Source organism: Schistocerca gregaria, chromosome X (genome assembly GCF_023897955.1).
Source record: "Schistocerca gregaria isolate iqSchGreg1 chromosome X, iqSchGreg1.2, whole genome shotgun sequence".
NCBI lineage: Eukaryota > Metazoa > Arthropoda > Insecta > Orthoptera > Acrididae > Schistocerca > Schistocerca gregaria.
This window is the reverse complement of record NC_064931.1, coordinates 579,772,418-579,797,147: the sequence shown is the minus strand read 5'-3', so window position 1 is coordinate 579,797,147 and position 24,730 is coordinate 579,772,418. Positions and strand designations below refer to the sequence as shown.

The 24,730-nt window shown below is 40.8% G+C and overlaps 1 protein-coding gene across 1 annotated transcript in view; it reads left to right on the top strand.

The window, feature by feature from the left end:
- LOC126299427 (ly6/PLAUR domain-containing protein 6B-like) overlaps positions 1 to 24,730 on the top strand; it is a 1,925,736-nt gene that overhangs the window by 1,859,039 nt on the left and 41,967 nt on the right. The window contains exon 5 of the mRNA XM_049991326.1: positions 24,550 to 24,680. Within this exon, the coding sequence (XP_049847283.1) occupies positions 24,550 to 24,680 (131 nt within the window). The remainder of the gene's footprint in view (positions 1 to 24,549; positions 24,681 to 24,730) is intronic.

Here is a 24,730-nt window from a genome sequence, read left to right as displayed (position 1 = left end):
GTTCAGATAAGATCCATTTATATGTATTCCTCTTTGATCCTACTTCAGTGATTTTAAGACCTCTTGCAGTGCTGCAGAAGGTAGTTTGGATGGAGTTGCCCAGCCTAACCTCTTCGGTAGTAGTAACCCCTTCCCCCCACTCCCACCCCCCTCCTGTTCGTCGATCTCTGCCTGAGATTTATTATAACCCATGGCTCATTAACTACTTTGACCAAATGCGCCTGTGCCTCTTTAAGATAAATGGATGATAGACAGTCGCCAGACTATCACTCAATGGTTTCTCAGTAAGAGTAACTGTTCACATTAATCAAACTATTGCTCACAGGCATGTTCTCGATCAAGGGGATCGGTCCGATCTTACTTGCAGAGTTGAACAGCAATATTGTAACTGTTGACCGATTCCAGAGCTGCATGATGGATGGGCTAGCAACGTACCATCTCCTATTATGCCAGGTCGTGGATATAGTTTATGAACAACGGAATCTTAGCAAGAACTGCGTAATTTCTTAATGAATTTCGTGTGAACCATCTGTGATGAAAAAAATGCACAGAACTCCGTACAGCGTGGAAGAAATCATAGTAACAACTTGACCAAAGTATTGCTACACAGAGTTTAACTGCGTATTGCAACGTTGATAGCTGAGGCGACAGTAACCTCAGGGATGTGTGGACCACACCAACGGAGCCGTTGTATGCGTTGTCGGAATGCCAAAAAATGTATACAGGGTGTTACAAAAAGGTACGGCCATACTTTCAGGAAACATTCCTCACACACAAAGAAAGAAAATATGTTATGTGGACATGTGTCCGTAAACGCTTACTTTCCATGTTAGAGCTCATTATATTACTTCTCTTCAAATCACATTAATCATGGAATGGAAACACACAGCAACAGAATGTACCAGCGTGACTTCAAACACTTTGTTACAGGAAACGTTCAAAATGTCCTCCGTTAGCGAGGATACATGCATCCACCATCCGTCGCATGGAATCCCTGATGCGCTGATGCAGCCCTGGAGAATGGCGTCTTGTATCACAGCCGTCCACAATACGAGCACGAAGAGTCTCTAGATTTGGTACCGGGGTTGCGTAGACAAGAGCTTTCAAATGCCCCCATAAATAAAAGTCAAGAGGGTTGAGGTCAGGAGAGCGTGGAGGCCATGGAATTGGTCCGCCTCTACCAATCCATCAGTCTCCGAATCCGTTGCTGAGAAGCGTACGAACACTTCGAATGAAATGTGCAGGAGCTCCATAGCCCATGAACCACATGTTGTGTCGTACTTGTAAAGGCACATGTTCTAGCAGTACAAGTAGAGTATCCCGTATGAAATCATCATAACGTGCTCCATTGAGCGTAGGTGGAAGAACTAAAATGAGCTCTAACATGAAAATTAAGCGTTTCGGGACACATGTCCACTTATATCTTTTCTTTATTTGTGTGTGAGGAATGTTTCCTGAAAGTTTGGCCGTACCTTTTTGTAACACCCTGCAGATCTTTTCTACGATTTTCATCGAAAGAGTACTGAAAGGTAATTATTCCACGTTGAAGATATGATTAACGCAACAAAAGTGACCTCTTGCTCGAGCACGCAAACAGTTTCCTTTGTTTCGGCGATTGCCTTCAGAGGACCTCCTTTACTCGGCCCCTCCCATGTTACCAACCTAATTGGCCTCTGTAGGCCCACCCCTCCCTAAGGAACAACAGAAGAACTTGGCTGTTGGGTTTCCCGGTAAGGGTAGATTTCTGCATGAGGCCTGCGACTGACATCAGCTTTGTCTTCCTGGCCGAGTTTGAACTTAACGGCTCCGCTCTCTCTTCCCGTCTCAAGGAGCAGCCATTATGCAAAATCGTCCTGCCACGCAAGCAAAGGTCATGTGCCGCCTAATTTACGCCATGCCGTTCTTGTACTACCTCTCTCGCTCACCGTCTCGACCATTTCAAAAGTTTATCTATAAATATATTACCTCGTTAGCACATATACAACTACGTGGTAAGGAATCATAATGTTCGTATCACTATACTTTCTCAGTTCTGAACTTTCCAGTCTCTTTATGTAATTTAATGGAAGTCGTAGTTTTACCAACAAATATTTTATTGTGACAGGGCGGAATGCTTTCTCATACTGTATAAACCTCGCATCAAGAGGTAACGTTTAATTTTTACCTCTTCTTATGAATTTTTTATCTGCTGTAGATGGTCCGTTGTACTAAACTTATCAGTAAAGCCATCTTGTCCTTTTCTTTGCTTAAAATCTAGGGTTTTTTCTCGATAATTACTGAGGAACTTTGTGCAAATCCTGTATATCATCGACAAAAGACTGCTGGGCGTGAAATTCTTCATATCTTCCCTGCTGTCTTTCTTGTGGGTTACAGCACCTACAAAATTTCCAGAATGATGTAGAAAACAGTCAAAGTTTCAAGATTAAATGTTTTTAATTAAAATGATGACTATTTTCGGGAAATCTGAACCCATTTTCAATTCATTCAAACACACAAAATGGTACATTCAATAATAGCATGCAAACCATAATAATATTGTACATACACACATATCAAATTCAAGTGTTTGGTTGTCCAGGCAATGTTCATAGTAAAACTGCACTTGATATACGTGTATGTAAAATCTTATCATGGTTCGCATGCTATTATGGAATATACCATTTTGTGTGTTTGGATGATTTGAAACTGGGTTCGGGTAGCTCGAAACTAGATATCAGTCAAATAAAAATACTGAATCTTGCACCTTTGGTTGTTTACTGCAGCAAACTGGTTAACATAAGTTGCTGTCCCGTTATTAACCCAGCATGCTGGAAATGCCGTTCCGGAATGAATTTTCGCTCTGCAACGAGTGTGCGATGATTTGAAATTCCCTGGTAGATTGAAACTGTATGCCGGATCAGGACTCATATCTGGGACCTTTGTCTTTTGAGAGGCAGCAGATAAGGTACTAGAGGAAGATAAGCTATGAGGACGGGCCGTGAATCGTGCTTAGGTACCTCCGTCGGAGGAGCACTTGTCCGCAAAAGGCAAAGCTCCCAGTTTGGAGGCCTATTCCGGCACACAGTTTTAATCTGCCAGTAAGTTTAAGTACCAACATTTTTCTACCTATCTTGCATGGTCCTCTTATACAAACATACTGTGAGTAACGGTGTAAGTTTTGTTTGGACTATCTCTCCTGCTGTTAGCCTGTCATTCCCAGGGGCTGCTTTTCCCACTTCCCTTGGTTGTGCTTCCCCGAGGCATTCTCACAGCCTAGTATCTGAGTGGTTGTTTCCTTAGGTAACCCCTACTCCTCGCAGATTTTTGAAGGACTTACTATTTATCTTTAAACTAGTAAAATTTGGAATAAGAAAAATGGTTCAAATGGCACTGAGCACTATGGGACTTAACATCTGTGGTCATCAGTCCCCTAGAACTTAGAGCTACTTAAACCTAACTAACCTAAGGACATCACACACGTCCATGCCCAAGGCCGGATTCGAACCTGCGGCCGTAGCGGGCACGCGGTTCCAGACTGAAGCGCCTAGAACCGCACGGCCACACCTGCCGGCTTGGAATAAGAATGTCGTCTCTACTACAGGGCAGTACAGTCACGGCTCCGCTCCAAAAGATACACAAATCCAATCAAAGACGCAGCATCATATAATAAAGCGAACTGCCTTCCCTTAAAATCAAAATATATTTGCCATTGCTTTCAAACCAAAATTCGGACTCTTACAAAAAGATATCTATCCTCCGCTGGTCAGCAGTCAAGTGCCCATGGTGGGGTCATCACTACACATCTCCTGCTGCGAACAATGAGAGGCACACTTGTAATATATACCAGCCTCATACTCCCTAGTATCATACGTACAGCAGCTGCAGCATACTTGGGATGTAGTAACTGTTCCATCCCTACGAGCACATTACAGAAAATGTTGGTTATCAGAGTGCATCGTTTTCCTTATCGATGTCTCTGTAGCTCCTGAATGCTCAATTTGTGGCTATAGACTGCTTTTGCCGTCAGTAAACTACATAAATACGAACTTTTATATACTGTCAGAATTCGTTAGACTCTTTCCTGCCTCTCTTAAGCTATCTGCCTCGTAGCACGGGTAACCATGCGACAGCAAGCGCTGTCTTATATGTTCCAAAACACCGCGCGTAAATACACGATTTTTCAAAGGCTGATACCTCGCTTCTGTTGATAATAGAAAGGCAGGGTCAAGTATTTTGGATAACCCTTTGGCTAGTGACCATTTGTATATCCAAGGAAAGGATATTCTTACTGTAACTGTCTTACACTAAAGGATCAAAATTTGAATACTGCACACTTCCTCCACCATAGGCAAATGCAGCAAATCGATTGGTACATTTTGCATTGTGTGGTCTATGGTGCGCCTTTATGGGCTTGTGGAGGTATCATTTAATTCATGGGTGTCTCCTGAGAAACCCCGAAAAACGTAGTTACTGGGTACCAAAATCGAGCCACTGATTCTAAGACGGCTATTCACAGAAATGGCTGAACTTTGCTACGATATATTTCTAAGATCCAGATCTCGAATGACCTTGAAAATATTCTTGATATCTTTAGCCGTTTCGGAGATACAGAGGTTCAGAATTACCCTACTGGCACACGTAAAATACTCTCGTACAATCCGGTGTGAGGCAAAATCTAAATATTAAATAACTGCAGAAAACTGCTCAAATTTTAAGTGTATATTATATAGGGCATTTATCTAGAAGCAACACCTTCCCGTATTCAAAAATATTTATCCATTCGTGGGAAACATCCCAAAAACGTGGTATTTTGGTACCTAAATCGAGCCACGACTTCTAAGACGGCTATCCACAGCAACCGGCTGTAATTTTTACGATATATTCCAAAGGTTCCGACCTCGAACAACCTTAAAAATTGTATTCATATCTTTACTCATTTCCGAGATGCAGAGGTTCACAATTATCCAACTTGTATTCGTAAAACTAGGTACGTAACAGCCTGTGTGAGGCGAAAACGTAGTTAATAAACTGACATAGCACGGAGAAATGTACTGTAAACCGTCTCTGTTATCATTAGAAGGAACCTCATGTTGTGGTACTGCAGCACATGCAAAATTTTTGTGCACATAACATCCGGTCTGAGTTGCAAAATTTGTTGTGCGTCATTTCAGGTTAACATAGGTAAACTATCAAACTTTTACTGACCCATAAAGCACTTTTCATATGAGTGACACGCCCTAAAGAAGGGAACCAGCATAAAAATGCTCCTATCGGAGCACAAAAAAGACTAATAAGCTCCTTTAAAAAAAACTAGTTGAAAAGTGTGTACCAGCTACCTCATCCTACCTACCTCAGCACCTTTAAAAATTTTCCCAAACATTTTGGCATGCGAATTCATTCGCATTTTTTTATGCTGAGAGCGAAGGAGACAGTGGCAGTGGGAAAGAGACGCAAAATAAAAAATACTGGAGGATAGCAGACAGTGGTTATGGTATAGAAAGAACGAAACAGAGAATGGCAGCATGAGAGAAAGAGAGGGATACGGTGGCATTGGAACATAGTTGAGAGAGTCAGAACAGTGCTAGGAAAAAGAGTGAAGGAGACAGTGCCTGTGGAAGAGGAATAAGGAGAAGGAGAAAATGGAAGTGGATGAGAGCCAGTGATAATGAGAGACAGAGTCTATGATAATGACAACGGAAAGAGAGAGTGAAGACACAGCAGCAGTAGGAAGGAGTGAATGAGATACTAGCAATAAGAGAGAGTAAGAGGGATACAGTGACAGTGGGAGGAGACAGTAGTAGTAGGAAAGAACGAAAGCTACGGTGGCTGTGAGACAGGAGACAGAAAGAGATAATGACAATGAGTTTGGCTGAATGGCTGAGTGAGATTGGGCAAGTGGATGTGGATAGTTATGAGCGACGTACAGCGATGCACTAGTAGGTGTGAAGGTGTGTTCGAGTTGGAGTTTGTGGGAGCGAGATGTGGGTTGCACGTTAAAAAGAGCGCGAATATGTTCAAATGCTAAAACTCTTTAGAAAATTTTTAAAGGTTCTGAGGAAGGTAGAATGAGGCAGCTGATTCCCCACTTTTCAGTCAGGGTCTTTTAAAACAGGAGTTTATTAGTTTTTTTGTGCTCCATAGGAGGATTTTTCCGCTAGTTCTATCTTACAACACCAACTACCTTCCTACAGTCCTACGCAAGCCGACTTCATGGCCTCTGAATTGGATAGAACAATCCTGAGCAGCGTTACTGTGGTACCGACGTATACACCTTTTACGATAACAAGTTCATTTTCTGCAGAGCTATTTCTGTCTTTGCATTTACTAATTAATTTGTCGAATCCAGTGTAGGCAGGTTGTCCCAATTTATGATTTTTAACTTTTGAAGAGAAAGTGTCTATAGTTTCTCTTTCTTCCATTGGTGTACCTCGCAATATGTACCCTTGCCTATATTTTCCCACATATTAGAGACCATATTAGCATTCTGTTTTTCAAAGTTATATCGGAGAGCGTTTTTGTGACAACCTGCCTCAGTTCCGCGTTGGTTGTCACAGTTATTGGAGTCGGTAGCCGTAGGTTATTTAGATCATAAAAAAAGAAATTATTTATTTAAACACTGTTGTATTGACCTAACCGAATAGCTGGCCGCGTTAGCGCGCTTTCGGGATAAGGGTAGTCTCTCAGGCCCCGGATTAAATCCGACCAGCAGATTATCGACGGAGGTCGCTTTTCTGGCCAGACTAGTGATTTTTAGGTGGTTTAGCACATCCGAGTAGAAGAATACGGAACTGGTATCCACGATTCACAAACATTTCAAACACCTTCTCACATTTTCACATACACGAATACGGAACTGGTATCCACGATTCACAAACATTTCAAACACCTTCTCACATTTTCACATACACAGGGAAGGGGTTGAGAGGTGACAACAAGGGCATTTGGGCATCCAATATCATTAACAAGCCACTGGCCTACCCCGTGTCAATACGGGATCAATCCTAAACAAACAGAAAGAAAAATGTTGTATCATAAGTATAAAAATCAAAAAGTGATACTGATTAAACTCTAATAGATATTTAAGACAAATTTAAACACTAAAACAGTAATTTAAGTAAATATACTTTATTATCCTAGTCACTTTCGAGTGCACTCTGACAATTCTGATATATGTAGAAGCTATTTTAGTACAGTTCTTTCATTCTATACATTGGATTCGTTTTTCCTTATCTTTCTTGTTACGAAATCGTTCAAGAGACACTAAATAAAAATCTCTTCTTCACTAACTGAGATTTTTCGTTAATTCTTAAAGCTTTCTCTCAACCAGTGAATCTTTTAAACTGCTGTATCTGTTTCCAGGGAGTTATTTATATCAGCATTTTTTTTTATCGCCGGTCCCTGGTGGAGGTCTTACTACACGAGGTGACTTTCGCTTAGGACATGTAACACAATTTATTATGCTTAAATCATATGCCAGAAGGGTGCCCGGAACAACTTTTCGTCGGTTTGTGTTTTATTTAAACGATTTATCACGATCCTTACCTGAATCGACCGAAAAAAATACTAAAAAATCTACCTCGGGACGGCATCACGTGTGACAACCATCACAGAAACTTTTGTGTAAGCCAACCCCGAACAGACATTTCAGACAAGAGTTGAACTGAAAAAACAGACTGAACCTAACCTCAGTATTGGTAAACATACCAATGTTCATCTGTTATAAAATAACATAAAGAATAGTTCACTGAATAAAGAGTACATAATGAGAGTTGATTATATCAAAAAATTAATATTTGCAGCTATAAAACTACAAAAACCAATAAAATCCAGAAAACTATCACTGTTAACTAGAAATTGCGTACAACGTACTAAGAATATTCGAATCGTGCTGTGGTTTGAGTTTCGACCCGTAGAAAGCAGCAGCGACTGAAAACGGAGACGTATCAACCAACTCGTGTGAGAAGCGCCCCTTTATTAATAGTGCTAAAATGAGAATTAACCGAGCGAGGTGGCGCAGTGGCTAGCACACTGGACTCACACTCGGAAGGAAGACGGTTCAATCCCGCGTCCGGCCATCCTGATTTAGGTTTTTCGTGCTTTCCTTAAATTGCTCCAGGCAAACACCCTAAAAATTACAGCACAGCAAAACATCACATTGATAGTGTCTTTAGCATACTGTATGGAATAGTAGCATTGTAAATAAGAATGTTTCATTTTGAGAATGTACTGTATGGAGAGTAAAGCCCGAATCGTTAATTTTCTTAGGAAACCCTGTAGTAGATGAGGTAACTGAGCATGTGTTGAAGCCCGAATTAAAATTTTAAGCTGATATCTCCTCTCTCAGAAAAGAGACCGCAAAATGTAAAACTCATATTTTAGAGCAGCACATAGTTTTAATTTGTTTACTGAACAAATTTAATTTCTTCCTCACAGTGTTAACTACACACGAATGCGAGTTCTGCGCGTTCTTATAACACCATCTCTACTTTCAACAGGGAATATAGTCATATCGTATGCTTTATGTTATCTCATACGAACATTCGCCAGTTTTAAATTATTACAAACATATTTTATTTCTAATATAGTTATTATTAAGGAGAACTACTGTCGATACGACTCAGTCACCACTTGCTTATCGATTAGCATTCCAAGTTACTGTGAAACGTTACTCGCATACAGATAATTCTAAATTCCGCAGATTTACAACTCTTCCAAGTATAGATCGTTACTTAAAGCATTGGAATGGTATTTTTTCTAGAATCTCGACGATAGAATACAGGTCATACTACCCAAAATTTGTACGTGAGTAATCTTAGTTTTCAAGTACTTGTAGTCTTTCTCCTCCAACGCGGTCGTCATTTTGTTTTACTAAAATTCACGGATGATGCTTTGTACCACACGATGGTCCACGCTCCGCCTCGTGCTGGAGCTGCCCTCATGACTCCAGAGAGGATTTACTCCGCAGGTGTCCCATCTTCTCGCGCGCCTTGCGTGCCCGTATCACAAATCTTTCGTACTTCCGCTGCCATCGCAACACGTCACACGGCGCACCCCAAGGGACTGCGGCCGCGGCCGCTCCTGATACTACCAACGAGCTTCCGCCTCCGGATGGAGGTCCCCAAAGGAATATATTCCGATCCTCCTAGATAATTCAAGAAGATTTCCCAAACTCTTTTTCCTGCCGTGCAGCCTTTTTTAATATAAGTTATTTTCTCCCCTTGTAACTGAAACATGGAAAGAGGCTCGCATTGCATCAATCCACTCTGTTTTTGACGGACAGAACTACTTAGCAGATAGGGTGTTGATGCTTCCATAGTCAATCATTAAAAACGAGGGGAAATAGATACAGTCAGATGAATAAAGTTAAAATTAATCATACGATCTCCCTGTTATTACGAGAATTGATTAAAACAACACTAAAAGAATGACCACATAAGCAACACCCAAAAGACTGATTCAGATTTAAAATCTGCACTCAAGTTCTACAAAATTAGTTCCAGTACTTTTAGGAAAACAAACTAAATATCGATGTAATACGTCCTGCGTAATCAGAGTTTTTCACCAGATAGCCATTTCACATAAAAGAAACACTCTTTTCAACGATACTGTAAAAGCCTGAGAATGTGTAGTTTCGTAAATTCAGTAGTTTATATATTTCAAAACGCAACTGGAATATTAAACAAATGTGTCTTGAAATTAAATACTTTATTATGCACAAATCAAAGTACGGTAGTATTCACAAAACATTAGAAGTATAAATCATCTATTGGAACACTCAAGCAATTTCCCATTTAATTTCCGGTCTCTAAAATGAAATAGAAACACTTACCCGATGCACAGCTGCGATATGAGGTATTTCGCATCATTGTGACATGGAATCTGTGCCGGGTGCGGTTGGTAGACCGTTAATGTACGACGCAATTTGAAGCACTGATTTAATTAAAACATACTACTGACTCTTATTGGCTTATAATTTTTTTCACTTAGGATATTTATATGATGTTGTACGCTGGTGTCACGATGGTCTCCCTATACCCGTCTCTGTGTTTAATTAGAAAACAGTACTTCTATTTTTGTATCATTCGAGAGCTGTATATTCTTTACTCAGGATGACAACAGTAACTTTCCATCGATGAAATTTCTTAAAGTTGTCACTGTGAATATTTTAACATAATTTGACGCTTGAACTTAGTTCTTTTTTTTTACAACCAATATGGTTATTCTGATCTAATGCTTTAGTTTTGTTACTACATGTGTAGCAATTGGATAGTAACACACTAGAAGAAACGTGCATCTTCCAAAATGCTCCAATCAAGTTTCTCAAAACCCTTCATTAGCACTCTGGCTATCGACTCATCTTATCTCAAAGAAATACTTAAGGCACTAACGGACATCTATGCAGTGGAGATCGACTCTGAGGTAAGCCGGTTCTAATCCTGGTGGTCGATGGTACTATCAGTGTCAGTATTCGGCCGCGAAGGGGAGGAGAAGTGATGGTGAAAAGTTCCTGATTACCAAACTTTCAGCCAGTCTCATGGATTCGGTTCCGAACATCTCCAGAATATCTCATGACGTGAGGGCATGTGACGCTTTTAGGGATACAGGGTACTTTTTCGGCTCAATATTATGTAAAAATAAACACCTATTTATTTCAGGCACTGTTTATAATGGATATGTTTTACAGGGTTTTTTCTAGATATCAGGTAACGCACCACACTTTCTAAACAAATCAGAAGTAGTTTGAATATTTATGGACCTGCTTAGGATTATTAAAAATTACAAAGAAATCCTTGCATTTTTTTTCTAAAATGCTTCCTCAAATTCAGGTACCGATACCATTCAATCAAATGTTAAACATCTGAAGGAGACTAAATTTTTACAGATACGCATGACATGGTGGCTGAGGTACTAGACCTATTTAATTCCACCTATTATGTATATTACAAGGATAAACAAATTACATCTTACATTTTAATTTTTATAGTTTTTTCCCAATAAAAATTTTATTTTTTATGTAATTTAGTTGATTCTGCAATAAAGCTGAGGTCTACTACATAAGTATGGAATATTGCAAGTTACAGGAAAAAATTAGAGCAACGCTTTATAAACTATAGGAAATATTTTTACCTGAATTTTGAAAAATACAAAGTTGTGAATGAAGATATGAGTCCAATTAAACTGTGCCTCAGAATATACCTGAAGGACAGTCTTCGTCCTGCAGCATTTCTTCATCTTCAAGCTTCCTCTTGGCATTCCTTTTAACACTTCTTGCTTCTTTAGTAACGTGAAGAGCGAATCTTTCAGCTTCATGCACCCGTTGTCTGTCACACGCAAGCAATTGATCTTCCATATTAGAGCCACATTTTATGCCTGAATTTGTCAGGACGTCCAACCTCCCTATCACTCCATCATTGGAACATGTCACTTATAATCGCTGGAAACAGAAAGTTCACAGTTCTTATCGAAATAATACTGGTGTCTGAAACAGAAATCAAGAGGGCGTCACAGTATACATGTCTGTAACTTTAAAATTTGGTATTTATAGTTCAGTTTTCATTTGAAACACTATAATGTATATATCAATGTAATCAGGAAAGACTATAGAATTTAATGAAGTCGTAAAAAGTGTCAGTTTTTCTACCATTTATAAGTACTCTTTATCCTTAATGGTGATCTCAGCGGTTTCTTTCGTACTATTCGAGAGGAGCAAGCTATGTGCCAGTACTGTGTTTCATCCTCTCCCTTCACTCCTCACCATCATACAACACAAACATAAAACCGTACTACACGTACATTCATTACACTCATCTATATTTCTACAAATACACATATAAATACATCCGCAAGGAAAGGGGCCACTGGGTGCGCTGGAATACATGTTCGAGGTCAACTGTGGTGCACCATGGGCCATGGACGACAGGGACGAACGACGGATGCGGAGATGTGTATGGGCGAATAGGCATGTAACTCTTGAGCAACTGGCCATCAAACAGTGTCTCTTCAACGATCGTTCAGTGAATAGTGCTCCATATGGGCCTGTGTAACAGACGCCTGGTTCATGCACCCATGCTGACTGCTGTTCACCGTCGCCGATTGGTGGAACTTCCACGTCAACAGCCCAGTTAGACATCCACTGAGCGGCGAAGGCAGCCTTTTCAGATTAATCACGTTTTATACTCCATCGGACATATGGCCGTTGGCGTGTATGGTCCTGCAACCAACGTTGTAAGGGTCCAGGTTGTAGGAGGGAGCGTTATGGTCTCGGGAATATTTCGTTTTCGTGGCATTCCCTGGGTGATCTCGTCATCCTGAAAGACACAGTGGATCAATACATGTATGCATCTATTCTTGGGGGACCATGTAGAAATCAACATTCCGTTTTCTTTTCCTCGACACGATGGCATCTACCAGCAAGACGAAGCAACTTATCACACAGCTAGTAGTGTACATGTACGGTGCAAAGAGCAACAGGATGAGTTTGTGTATTTCCCTGACCTCCAAATTCCCCGGATTTAAACACTACAGAGAATCTGTGGGATCACCTCGCTCGAGCTTTTGTATCATAGGTCTTCCGCCGAGAAACGTAGCGCAACTGGCCACTGCATTTGAGAAGGCATAGCTCCAACTCGCTGCCGGTACCTTCAAGAATCTCACAGACTTTTTTTTTTTTTTGCACGTCCGTGCTTCAAAAGGTGGTGATTAAAGATTTTAACAAGTGGGCAAATTTTTGTGACTGGCACATGTATATTGGAGGAAAAAATGGTTCAAGTGGCTCTAAGCACTATGGAACTTTACATCTGAGGTCATCAGTCCCCTAGACTCAGAACTACATTGGTTAACTATCAAAACTTCATTTACTAACTCTCCTTCACAACCCCCTAGAAGCTTGTAATAGTAATCTTTAATTTACCCTGTACATTAAAATAGAAATGTCGTGAATATTCGTTCTTACCATTGAATTTCTTGTCCAGTTCTTTTGTGACTATCTTCTTTTGTTTTTCTGTAAGCCTGTGCATTCTTAACTTTTTGTGTAATAGTTATTATGAGTCAATTGTAATACACTCCTGGAAATGGAAAAAAGAACACATTGACACCGGTGTGTCAGACCCACCATACTTGCTCCGGACACTGCGAGAGGGCTGTACAAGCAATGATCACACGCACGGCACAGCGGACACACCAGGAACCGCGGTGTTGGCCGTCGAATGGCGCTAGCTGCGCAGCATTTGTGCACCGCCGCCGTCAGTGTCAGCCAGTTTGCCGTGGCATACGGAGCTCCATCGCAGTCTTTAACACTGGTAGCATGCCACGACAGCGTGGACGTGAACCGTATGTGCAGTTGACGGACTTTGAGCGAGGGCGTATAGTGGGCATGCGGGAGGCCGGGTGGACGTACCGCCGAATTGCTCAACACGTGGGGCGTGAGGTCTCCACAGTACATCGATGTTGTCGCCAGTGGTCGGCGGAAGGTGCACGTGCCCGTCGACCTGGGACCGGACCGCAGCGACGCACGGATGCACGCCAAGACCGTAGGATCCTACGCAGTGCCGTAGGGGACCGCACCGCCACTTCCCAGCAAATTAGGGACACTGTTGCTCCTGGGGTATCGGCGAGGACCATTCGCAACCGTCTCCATGAAGCTGGGCTACGGTCCCGCACACCGTTAAGCCGTCTTCCGCTCACGCCCCAACATCGTGCAGCCCGCCTCCCATGGTGTCGCGACAGGCGTGAATGGAGGGACGAATGGAGACGTGTCGTCTTCAGCGATGAGAGTCGCTTCTGCCTTGTGCCAATGATGGTCGTATGCGTGTTTGGCTCCGTGCAGGTGAGCGCCACAATCAGGACTGCATACGACCGAGGCACACAGGGCCAACACCCGGCATCATGGTGTGGGGAGCGATCTCCTACACTGGCCGTACACCTCTGGTGATCGTCGAGGGGACATTGAATAGTGCACGGTACATCCAAACCGTCATCGAACCCATCGTTCTACCATTCCTAGACCGGCAAGGGAACTTGCTGTTCCAACAGGACAATGCACATCCGCATGTATCCCGTGCCACCCAACGTGCTCTAGAAGGTGTAAGTCAACTACCCTGGCCAGCAAGATCTCCGGATCTGTCCCCCATTGAGCATGTTTGGGACTGGATGAAGCGTCGTCTCACGCGGTCTGCAAGTCCAGCACGAACGCTGGTGCAACTGAGGCGCCAGGTGGAAATGGCATGGCAAGCCGTTCCACAGGACTACATCCAGCATCTCTACGATCGTCTCCATGGGAGAATAGCAGCCTGCATTGCTGCGAAAGGTGGATATTCACTGTACTAGTGCCGACATTGTGCATGGTCTGTTGCCTGTGTCTATGTGCCTGTGGTTCTGTCAGTGTGATCATGTGATGTATCTGACCCCAGGAATGTGTTAATAAAGTTTCCCCTTCCTGGGACAATGAATTCACGGTGTTCCTATTTCAATTTCCAGGAGTGTAGTTTAAGTGTGTGTACTTTTTAATCTCTACTTTGTTAATATTTTACTTTAAAATTTTAACTAAATGCGATAGTGGATTTTATTATGCAGTGCCACAGGAATATGTTGTCTGACACATGATGATGTGCATTAGCTATCCTAGTTGTTCAACTTGCACGACTCGTGTAGCTTTACCTGAAGCATCATTCTGATAACGAACTACGATGGGCGGTAATTGGATATGAATCGCCCTTTACTAGATTTGGAACTGTAGCTGACATTTAGAAAAGGTTGAAACGTACTTAAAACAAACATAAAAAGTTACACAGGCGCTGTTTGTCTTTCTTCACTCTTTTCTTTGTAAACAATGACATCATACTCGCAATACTGTCTGTGCTTACACTGTTTTCCACTACAGTATTATTAATATACATTATAACGTTAAAATTATTATTATGTGATAAAAAAATTAGATAGACAGACGGATATTAAGAGGCAATCTAATTTTATTACATAGCCTGCGCATTTTTAACTTTCAATTAATTTATTATCTATATAGTTACGAAGAAAAGATTGCGAATTTTTGTTAATACTGGGCATCTTCGACGTGTACATTATCTTAATGTCACAGTATTTCAACCTTTTTGTCGGCAATTTAAGCAAAGTAACTGAAGACCAGTTACATTGTTCCAACAACAGGAGTCCTTATGAGGCAAACATGGAAACAAACAATGAAGAAATTCGAAGATATACGGCATGTTTGTTAACAGATTGATACAGCCTGTGTAACAAATATACAGTGTGTAACGGATATGACAGCAGATATTTTTACTGGTGACTAAGGACGGTATACCGAGCAACATTACATCAGTATTTACACCATTTGCAGACTAATAATTACAGCCATTAGAAGTTGCATGTTTTTAGGTTGGTTAGTACCTCCAGGTACATGTGGCAAAAGTAAGCCATTAATCCTTATTTTTCACTAGGCAACAGATCCCTGACATTCGTAGTCCACTTAAGTGGTGCAGTACGACCTTACAGAAAACATTTGTTTGTAAAGTTTGTGATACGTTTGTGGAAAACTGCTGGTTGCAGAGAAAAAACAACCAACACAGTGATGTGTGTTTATAATAACGTACCACATATAAAAATATCTGCATTTATACCTGTTACACACTATATCGAGTTCCTGCCATAATCCATTCGCCTATAAGCACCATAATCTCCTGCATTTTGATGATACATGTTGCTGGCATCATAAATGTGAAAGAATTTTCGTTCAATACCAGGTCTCTCAATTCAGTCACGCTTTTTCCTGTGGTGCTTTCAGTTTTACTATTCAGAGCATCAGTATGAAATTACAATCAATTTTTAAGGCGCCATTTACAGAAGTTTCTTTTACACCTTAAATCATATATGTCTGTGATAACGATGCTGTCAGAAACAAACCACACTGCCGTCCAGTACTGAAGGCTGTTCCGTTCTTGTGCATAATAATCCCTTTTGATTGAAGTATTTGCGCTCAAGACAAATAATAAATAATCATGATTTAGAAAGTTGGACTGCATTAAAGCAGTTGTATCTCATGCTGCTTCTATCGAAAAAATTCAGGCATTGGCTCATATTAATGGTTCCAGTGAGACGCTTGTTAGAATACTCCTGAAATTTTAGTAGCTCAATGAGTTTTAAAGGTTTATTTCTCTGTGTGGTATCATATGATGTCATAAACACAGCCGGGGGGAATTTCCCGAATGCCCGTTGGTCCTTTTCAGTGTTGGAAGATCCACCACAATTACATCTCCATGGGTACCTTATCATTTCTTATTGGTCACAGCAACTCTCAAGAAAGCTTTGCCTTGAGGTACAAGTAGTTGCCTCCTCATAGTATCTCGGAGACCACACTTCCCCCGCTCCGTTAGACCACCGCCTTCGTGCAGCAATGTATCTACGACTCGTGCTGTCGCAACCTTACTGCTCGCTGCCTTGTGACGTAACATTCCCCTTGTGGTAAGTCAGAAACTAAATTTCTTTGAGTCCTGTGTAACACGGACTCTGCATATAAAGAATGTAACACTATCCCGCGAGAAAGTTATAAACACAGTTGCCCTATAGTGTCGAATGTGGCGGGAAGCCTGTTCTAAAGCGTTAATGTTTATCTATTGAATACCTACAGTAAATAAAATCGACTATGGCTCTACCGTATCAACCTGAGAGGAAACACAATTCGAACTATTTACATAATCTACAGCGTATGATACATTTTTCTAGGTCATTCAGCGTCGTATGTGGATACTATCTGCGAAATGTGTTACGAATCGAGTTAGTAGTAAAGAAATTAAAACGTCGTATGTAATACTACAGTTTCTCGCGGATTTCACTATTTCATCTCATATCTCCCGAAGTATGTGTCGTAAAATTATAAATTTTTGTAGATTTATTCAGTGGCATAAATCGATACTGTCTGTGAAATGTGGTGCGAATATATTTGGTAGTAAAGAAGTAATAAATTAAAACGTCAGGCTTCATGCAGCGCTTTTACTGCACGAATAGCGGAAATGTAGTAAGCGATAAACTTGTTTCCTCCTCATCATTTTCTGGGAACTATCACCAAGAAAAATTTTGTACAGATTTTAAATTATGTGTAAAGTTTATTGCAAGTCACTAATTTCTCTCATTTTCAAATACTGGATAACTAAAGTAAGGGTATAAGCACATAGAGGGCTACATTCCATTCCATTAATACTTGTCCACAGATCATGAATTCGGCGTTTCATAACGATATCGAACGTGTCAGTTTAACATAAGTTGTCATTACACAATATAATTTGTTTCCAGTTGCTACTTCATATCTAAAAATTGATCTATTGAATAGAAGGAGATGTTATTTAGAAATTCTTTTAATCTGTTTTTAAATGTTGATTGGCTATCTGCCATAATTTTAATGCTATTTGGCAAATGACCAAAGATTTTTGTGGCAGCATAATTCACCTCTTTCTCTGCCAAAGTCAGATTTTACCCAGAATACTGAAGATTATCCTTTCCTCTAGTTTTGTAGCTATGCACTTCACTATGATTTTTGAATTGGGATAGGTTATTAATAACAAATTTCATAAGTGAATATGTATTGTGAAGGTACTGTGATTACCCCGCGTTCCTTAAATAAACGTCTGCAAGGTGATCTTAGGCGAGCTCCAGCTATTATTCTGACTATGCGCTTTTCTGCAATGAATACTTTTTCTCCTAATGCTGAATTGCTCAAAAATATAATGCCATATGAAGGCAGTGAATAAAAACAGGCATAGTAGGCTAATTTAGTGATATGTTTATCAGCAAATATCCCTAATAGCGTAAGTAGCTGAACCTAAGCGTTTCAGCAGATCAGCAATGTATTTCTTACAATTCAATTTCTCATAATTGCAAACACTCAGAAATTTTGAATATTCTGCCTTAGCAAAAGACTTGTGTTCGAAGTCTATATTTATACGTGGTATTATACCATTTACTGTACGTAACTGTGTATACCAAGTTTTCTCAAAAATTGGTGAGAATCCGTTTACGGAGAACCACTTAATAATTTTCTGAAAGACATTGTTTACAAATTCCTCAGTTAATTTTTGTTTGTTGGGTGTGATTACTATGCTAGCATCATCAGCAAAAAGAACTAGCTTTGCACCTTTAACGAATATACATTGACAAGTCATAATATATATTAAGAACAATAAGAACCCAGGACTGAACGCTATGGGACAACTTTCCCGATACCTTCCCAGTTAGAGGAGTAAGCTGATTTTTGCTTAGTATCTTTCTGTTGATTTCAAACTTCTCCATTCTTTCAGTCAAATATGAATTAAACCATTTACGCTACTCATACCACAATACTTAAACTTATCTAGAAGGGTTTCATGATTCGCACAATCAAAAACCTTTGAGAGATCACAAAATATCCCAGTGGATGATGTTCAGTTATTCAGAGCATTTAATATTTGATCGGTGAAAGCATGGATAGCATTTTATGATGTAAAGCCTTTCTGAGAACTAAACTGACATTTGTTAGTGCATCATTTTCACAGATATTTGACTCCATTCTTGAATACACTACTTTTTCAAGAATTTTTGATAAAGCTGTCAGAAGTGAGATTGGGAGCATCAGACCTAGCCCCTTTCTTATACAATTGTTTAACAATCGCATGTTTCAGTCTATCTGGAAAAAATATCCTGTTTCAGTGCGCTGCGGCATATGTGTCTGAGAATCCTACGTTGTTTTTTCATCGCCACACTCACCTCTGTGATAGGTAGACGGTTCTTACTCCCACAACAATTCTTTCCAGCCAGCAAGTGATATGCGCATCAAGTTTGGTTGATACTGGGTCAGTGGTTTAGGGGGAGATGCGGAACATACGTACATACGTACAGGCCGTAACAAAAATGTACGGCACAAACTGCAAGACACATTTCTCATACGTAGACAAAGAAATCATGTTATATGAACATGGGTCTGGAAACGCTTTTTTCCCATGTTACAACTCATTGATCAACGATATCAGATTGTAAAATTTCAGAATCGGCATGTATGGGCAAGATCAATCCTCAAGCTATTGCTGAAGCAAGTCATAAACAAATATTTTCTATGTTTCGGCCGGAATTGTTGGTGACTCCTTGGGCTTTACTTTCTTCCACCCAAGCTCAAAGGACAAAGTAATTTTGCAGAGAATGTACCACCTGACATGGTAGTACATGTACCTTTAGCTGTGCGACAAATAGGTATTTCATGCACGATGGAGCCCCTCTTCACTTTAGTGTTAATGTTTGTTGGCTTCCAAATAACAGATACGACAGAAGGATACGTAGAGATGGACCTATTGCCTGGCCTCCGCGCTCCCGCACCTAAGCAACTAGACTTTTATGTGTGAGGGCATTTGAAAGCTCTTGTGAACGGAACCCAGTACTAAATGTTCAGAGTCCCCATGCTGGTATTATGGAAGGCTGAGAAATCACACGCAATACTCCAGGGATATATTAGCCATTCGAGATTCACTATGATGAGGAGTGAATGTGTGTGTCATTGCCCATGGAGCGTATATTGAACATCTCCTGTGAGAAAGAGTTGCATATGGTATGCTAGTGCGTTCTGTTCGTGTGTGTTTTCCATGATTCATGAGTTCGAGAAAATGAGTTGTAACATGGAAACAAAGATATTCCAGACCCATGTTTATATAACATAGTTTCTTCGTTTACATATGAGGAATGTGTTCTGCAATTCGTGGAGCACATTTTTGTAATATCCTGTATATGCATTCATCCATTTTATTATACGTATAAATATCTACATCTACAATCCGGATGGTGTATCTGGTACACTATCATTTCCCATCACCCTTGTCCATTTGCGAATGGTGAATGGGAAGCAGTCGTGTGAACTCTGATTTCTCTACTTTTCTCCTCATACTCATTCCGCGAGACTTGTGTGTTAGTAATTAATATGTTGCCTGACTTTTCTAGGAAATAACACTCTCTCTATTTTATCAGTAGACCTTTCCGTGACGCACAACGCCTCTTTTGTTGCGTCTGCCATAGGAGTTCGTCGAACGTCTCTGAACCGGTCTCGCAGTCACTCGTAAATGAACGCGTGACCAAATGAAGCGCTCCTGGTTGGAATTTCTCTGTCCATCGTATTAATCCATCTTCATCTACATCTACATCTACATTTATACTCCGCAAGTCATCAAATGGTGTGTGGCGGAGGGCACTTTACGTGCCACTGTCATTACCTCCCTTTTTTGTTCCAGTCGCGTATGGTTCGCGGGAAGAACGACTGCCGGAAAGCCTCCATGCGCGCTCGAATCTTTCTAATTTTACATTCGTTATCTCCTCGGGAGGTATAAGTAGGGGGAAGCAATATATTCGATACCTCATCCAGAAACGCACCCTTTCGAAACCTGGACAGCAAGCTACACTGCGATGCAGAGCACCTCTTTTGCAGAGTCTGCCATTTGAGTTTGCTAAACATCTCCGTAACCCTATCACGCTTACCAAATAACGGTGTGATGAAACGCGCCGCTCTTCTTTGGATCTTCTCTATCTCCTCTCTCAACCCAACCTGGTACGGATCCCACACTGATGAGCAATACTCAAGTATAGGTCGAACGAGTGTTTTGTAAGCCAACTCCTTTGTTGATGGACTGCATTTTCTAAGGACTCTCCCAATGAATCTCAACCTGGCACCCGCCTTACCAACATTTAATTTTATATGGTCATTCCACTTCAAATCGTTCCGCACGCATACTCCCAGATATTTTACAGAAGTAACTCCTACCAGTGTTTGATCCACTATCATATAATAATACAATAAAGGATACTTCTTTCTATGTATTGGCAATACATTACATTTGTCTATGTTTAGGGTCAGTTGCCACTCCCTGAACCAAGTGCCTATCAGCTGCAGATCTTCCTGCACTTCGCTGCAATTTTCTAATGCTGCAACTTCTCTGTATACTATAGCATCACCCGCGAAAAGCCGCATGGAACTTCCGACACTATCTACTAGGTCATTTATATATATTTTGAAAAACAATGGTCCCATAACACTCACCTGTAGCACGCCAGAGGTTACTTTAACGTCTGTAGACGTCTCTCCATTGAGAACAACATGCTGTGTTCCGTTTCCTAAAATCTCTTCAATCCAGCCACACAGCTGGTCTGATATTCCGTAGGCTTTTACTTTGTTTATCAGGCGACAGTGCGAAACTGTATCGAACGCCTTCCGGAAGTCAAGGAAAATGGCACCTACCTGGGAGCCTGCATCTAATATTTTCTGGGTCTCATGAACAAATAAAGCGAGTTGGGTCTCACACGATCGCTGTTTCCGGAATCCATGTTGATTCCTACAGAGTAGATTCTGGGTTTCCAAAAACGACATGATACTCGAGCAAAAAACATGTTCCAAAACTCTACAACAGATCGACGTCAAAGATATAGGTCTATAGTTTTGTGCATCTGCTCGACGACCCTTTTTGAAGACTGGGACTACCTGTGCTCTTTTCCAATCATTTGGAACCTTCCGTTCCTCTAGAGACTTGCGGTACACGGCTGTTTTAGAAAGGGGGCAAGTTCTTCCGCGTACTCTTTGTAGAATCGAATTGATATCCCGTCAGGTTCAGTGGACTTTCCTCTGTTGAGTGATTCCATTTGCTTTTCTATTCCTTGGACACTTATTTTGATGTCAGACAGTTTTTCGTTTGTGCGAGGATTTAGAGAAGGAACTGCAATGCGGTCTTCCTCTGTGAAAGAGCTTTGGAAAAAGGTGTTTAGTATTTCAGCTTCACGCGTGTGATCCTCTGTTTCAATGCCATCATCATCCGGGAGTGCCTGGATATGCTGTTTCGAGCCACTTACTTATTTAGCGTAAGACCAGAACTTTCTAGGATTTTTTGTCAAGTCGGTACATAGAACTTTACTTTCGAATTCACTGAACGCTTCACGCATAGCCCTCCTTACGCTAACTTTGACATCGTTTAGCTTCTGTTTGTCTGAAAGGTTTTGGCTGCGTTTAAACTTGCAGTGAATCTCTCTTTGCTTTCGCAACCTGGTAATGGGGCCAAACTCTAAAGCAGTGCTCAAGAATCGAGCGAATGTGTGTTTGATAAGCCCCCCCTTTTGTGGATGAACTACCTTTTCTTAAATTCTTCATGTGAATCTCTGTCTGGCATGTGTTTTCTTACGATTAGTTTTACGTGATCTTTCCACTTTAGGTCACTCCGAATGGTTTCTGCTAGGTACTTTATCGTCGTTTCTGCATCCAGTGATTTATCTCTAATCGTGTACTCGAGCGGTGATAGATCTCATAGGATATTGATGCGCAATACAGTACATATATTTTTACGTAGAGGTACATATTCCTGTCCCTGCATCATATATCTTCTTCATTTCTTCCTGCAGTTAATACAGCCTTCTGTACTGTTAACACTCTTATGGGCAACGCAGTGGTCCTCGAACAGCCACGAGCAGTTTCCAACGTTGTTCACTTGATCATCTGCACACATAAAGAGTAAGGTCGTTATCATCCTCGATTGCGATACTCGCAAAATTACTTTTACGTCTGCCTACAACATTACGTTCAGAACCATGTGTTGAGTACTACCTACTTGGAATTCCTGAATCCAGCCACTAATCTGGTTCGATGCTTGGTAAGCTCGTATTTTGTTCAGTGAACGATAGTACGGTTCTTTGCGGAATACCTTCCGGAACTAACCGAACACGGTACCAATCTGGGCTCCGCTGTCAACGGCATTCTAGATTTAATAGACGAACACAGCGAGCTGAATTACAAGTTGTTTTTTATAATGAAGCTATTCGTTCTGCATAAGGATCATAATATTTTACCACAAAACGTAATCCAAAATTCTACAACACAAGACGAGAATTACTTGTGCGTTTTTTCTATTCGCTTCGTACTTTTCGTTGCTTTACCGCCCTATGATAAACTGCTGCCACAAAAAAAGCAAATTATTTCACATAATTTCGGAGATTTCTTATCAGTATCTCACTAGGTCTTCATGCCTTTCCACTCTTAAACGGTTTCACTTGATTTTGTATTCTCAGTGGTCAATAAGCAACCTAATGGATGATTTCGATTCGCTTACTGAATTTACTTACAACCAAAACCTCTTGAGAGGTTTGGTCCGGTCGATTAACAAACGTTTACTTTTGAATACATTGATCGGTTCTCTATATGCTCTCCTTATGCTCATTTCTATTTCGTTTAGCCTTTGTTAATAACCAAGTCTTAAATCTCTCATGAAGCTCTGTTTACTTTCTAACATGGTTACTGAATCGCCGTCAGTATTTCCCATCCCTAGTAATGTTTCTCGGCACAGAGTAGCGTAAAGCGTATTGAACAACGTGTTTGAATTTTATCCATTTTTGCGCTATACCTTAATTCCCAGAGCCGAACAATTGATGGTGACCACTGATATACTCTACATTTTTTTGTGTCACTCTTGTTAAGCAAACTTATTTTTATGCATTTGTTAACAATTCCCGTATCACGTACAGCCATTGATGGTACAACAGCTTTTGATATCATTTCGTCTTCACTATGTTAACTGATTCGAGAACTTCGGGTCTATCAGTTATTGGGAAGTTTAAAAGTTGCTCTTACGAGTCAGTTCCCTAACATCTTGAAGCATTTTTCAGCGTAAAACATCATTCACAAAAATCTCACATGTATCCCTACTTCTGATACCAGTTTTAGTATCATGAGTACTTCTATAGCTGTCAAATTTAAATCTTCCCCTGTAGTATCATAATCAGGAAAGTTGCCTATGAACCTTTCATTCACTACTACTCCTGTAACAGATGGTCTATAAAACTATCTCATAGTAGTGAAACTGACTGTGTACTGGTGTAGTCTGCCTTGTCACCAGATCTCCCAATCAAGAACACCCCTCCCCCTCTCATCCTTCCCACTCTCACCCTCCTCTTCTTCCCAAGAGCAACAGTATGAGGTATAAATGGTGAGAAATTCAGAGGATCACTATCCTACTGGTCAAGAAATTTTGTGCAGCCTGCAATGTGTTATTGACTTGCTCAGTTTGTGAAGCTCATTCACTTAAATAAACCATCCAATTTTACTGAAATTATGATAATTTGTTTATCTGTACATGTACCTCAAACCTACCGATTTCCATCCCATTTTCCTGCGTGGGCGTCGTTTTTTTCCATTACATTATATTACTGGAACATACACTGTTTTTGCATCCTTCAGTCTGGTTGAATGACTATTGGGAAATGGGATTTCCGCTGGCACAATCTCTGCACAGATCTATAAACATTGGGTGGTCTCGTACTCTCTTTTGATTCGGTCCAGCAGCACTGCGCCAACTCACTCCTCTCATAGCACGCTGATGTGCAATTTCACAGGATCCCATGATTCAAGCTATGTGGGAACCCAGATTTTCTGTCAATGCCATGATAATGTTTACGTGACATGTGTCACAACATTTGCATGTAGCCTTCATTGCAAACCGTTCAAGATTGAAGTATATAACATTGTGTGTGTTCGTCAGACCGTAGATTTGAACTGCTTCATGACCTAAATCTGTGTTCCAGGGGACGAATTCTGCCACACACTTCACGTAATGGATTCACATGGAGAGAGTGTTGTCGTCAACAAGAAGTGCGCCAACGGAACCGAGTGCACGCCCCAGAGGGTTGGCTGTGTCGTGATCGACGCGCAGAGGGTAAGGCTACGCAATCGATTATTTCTGTTCTCATAATGCAGCAAAAAGAT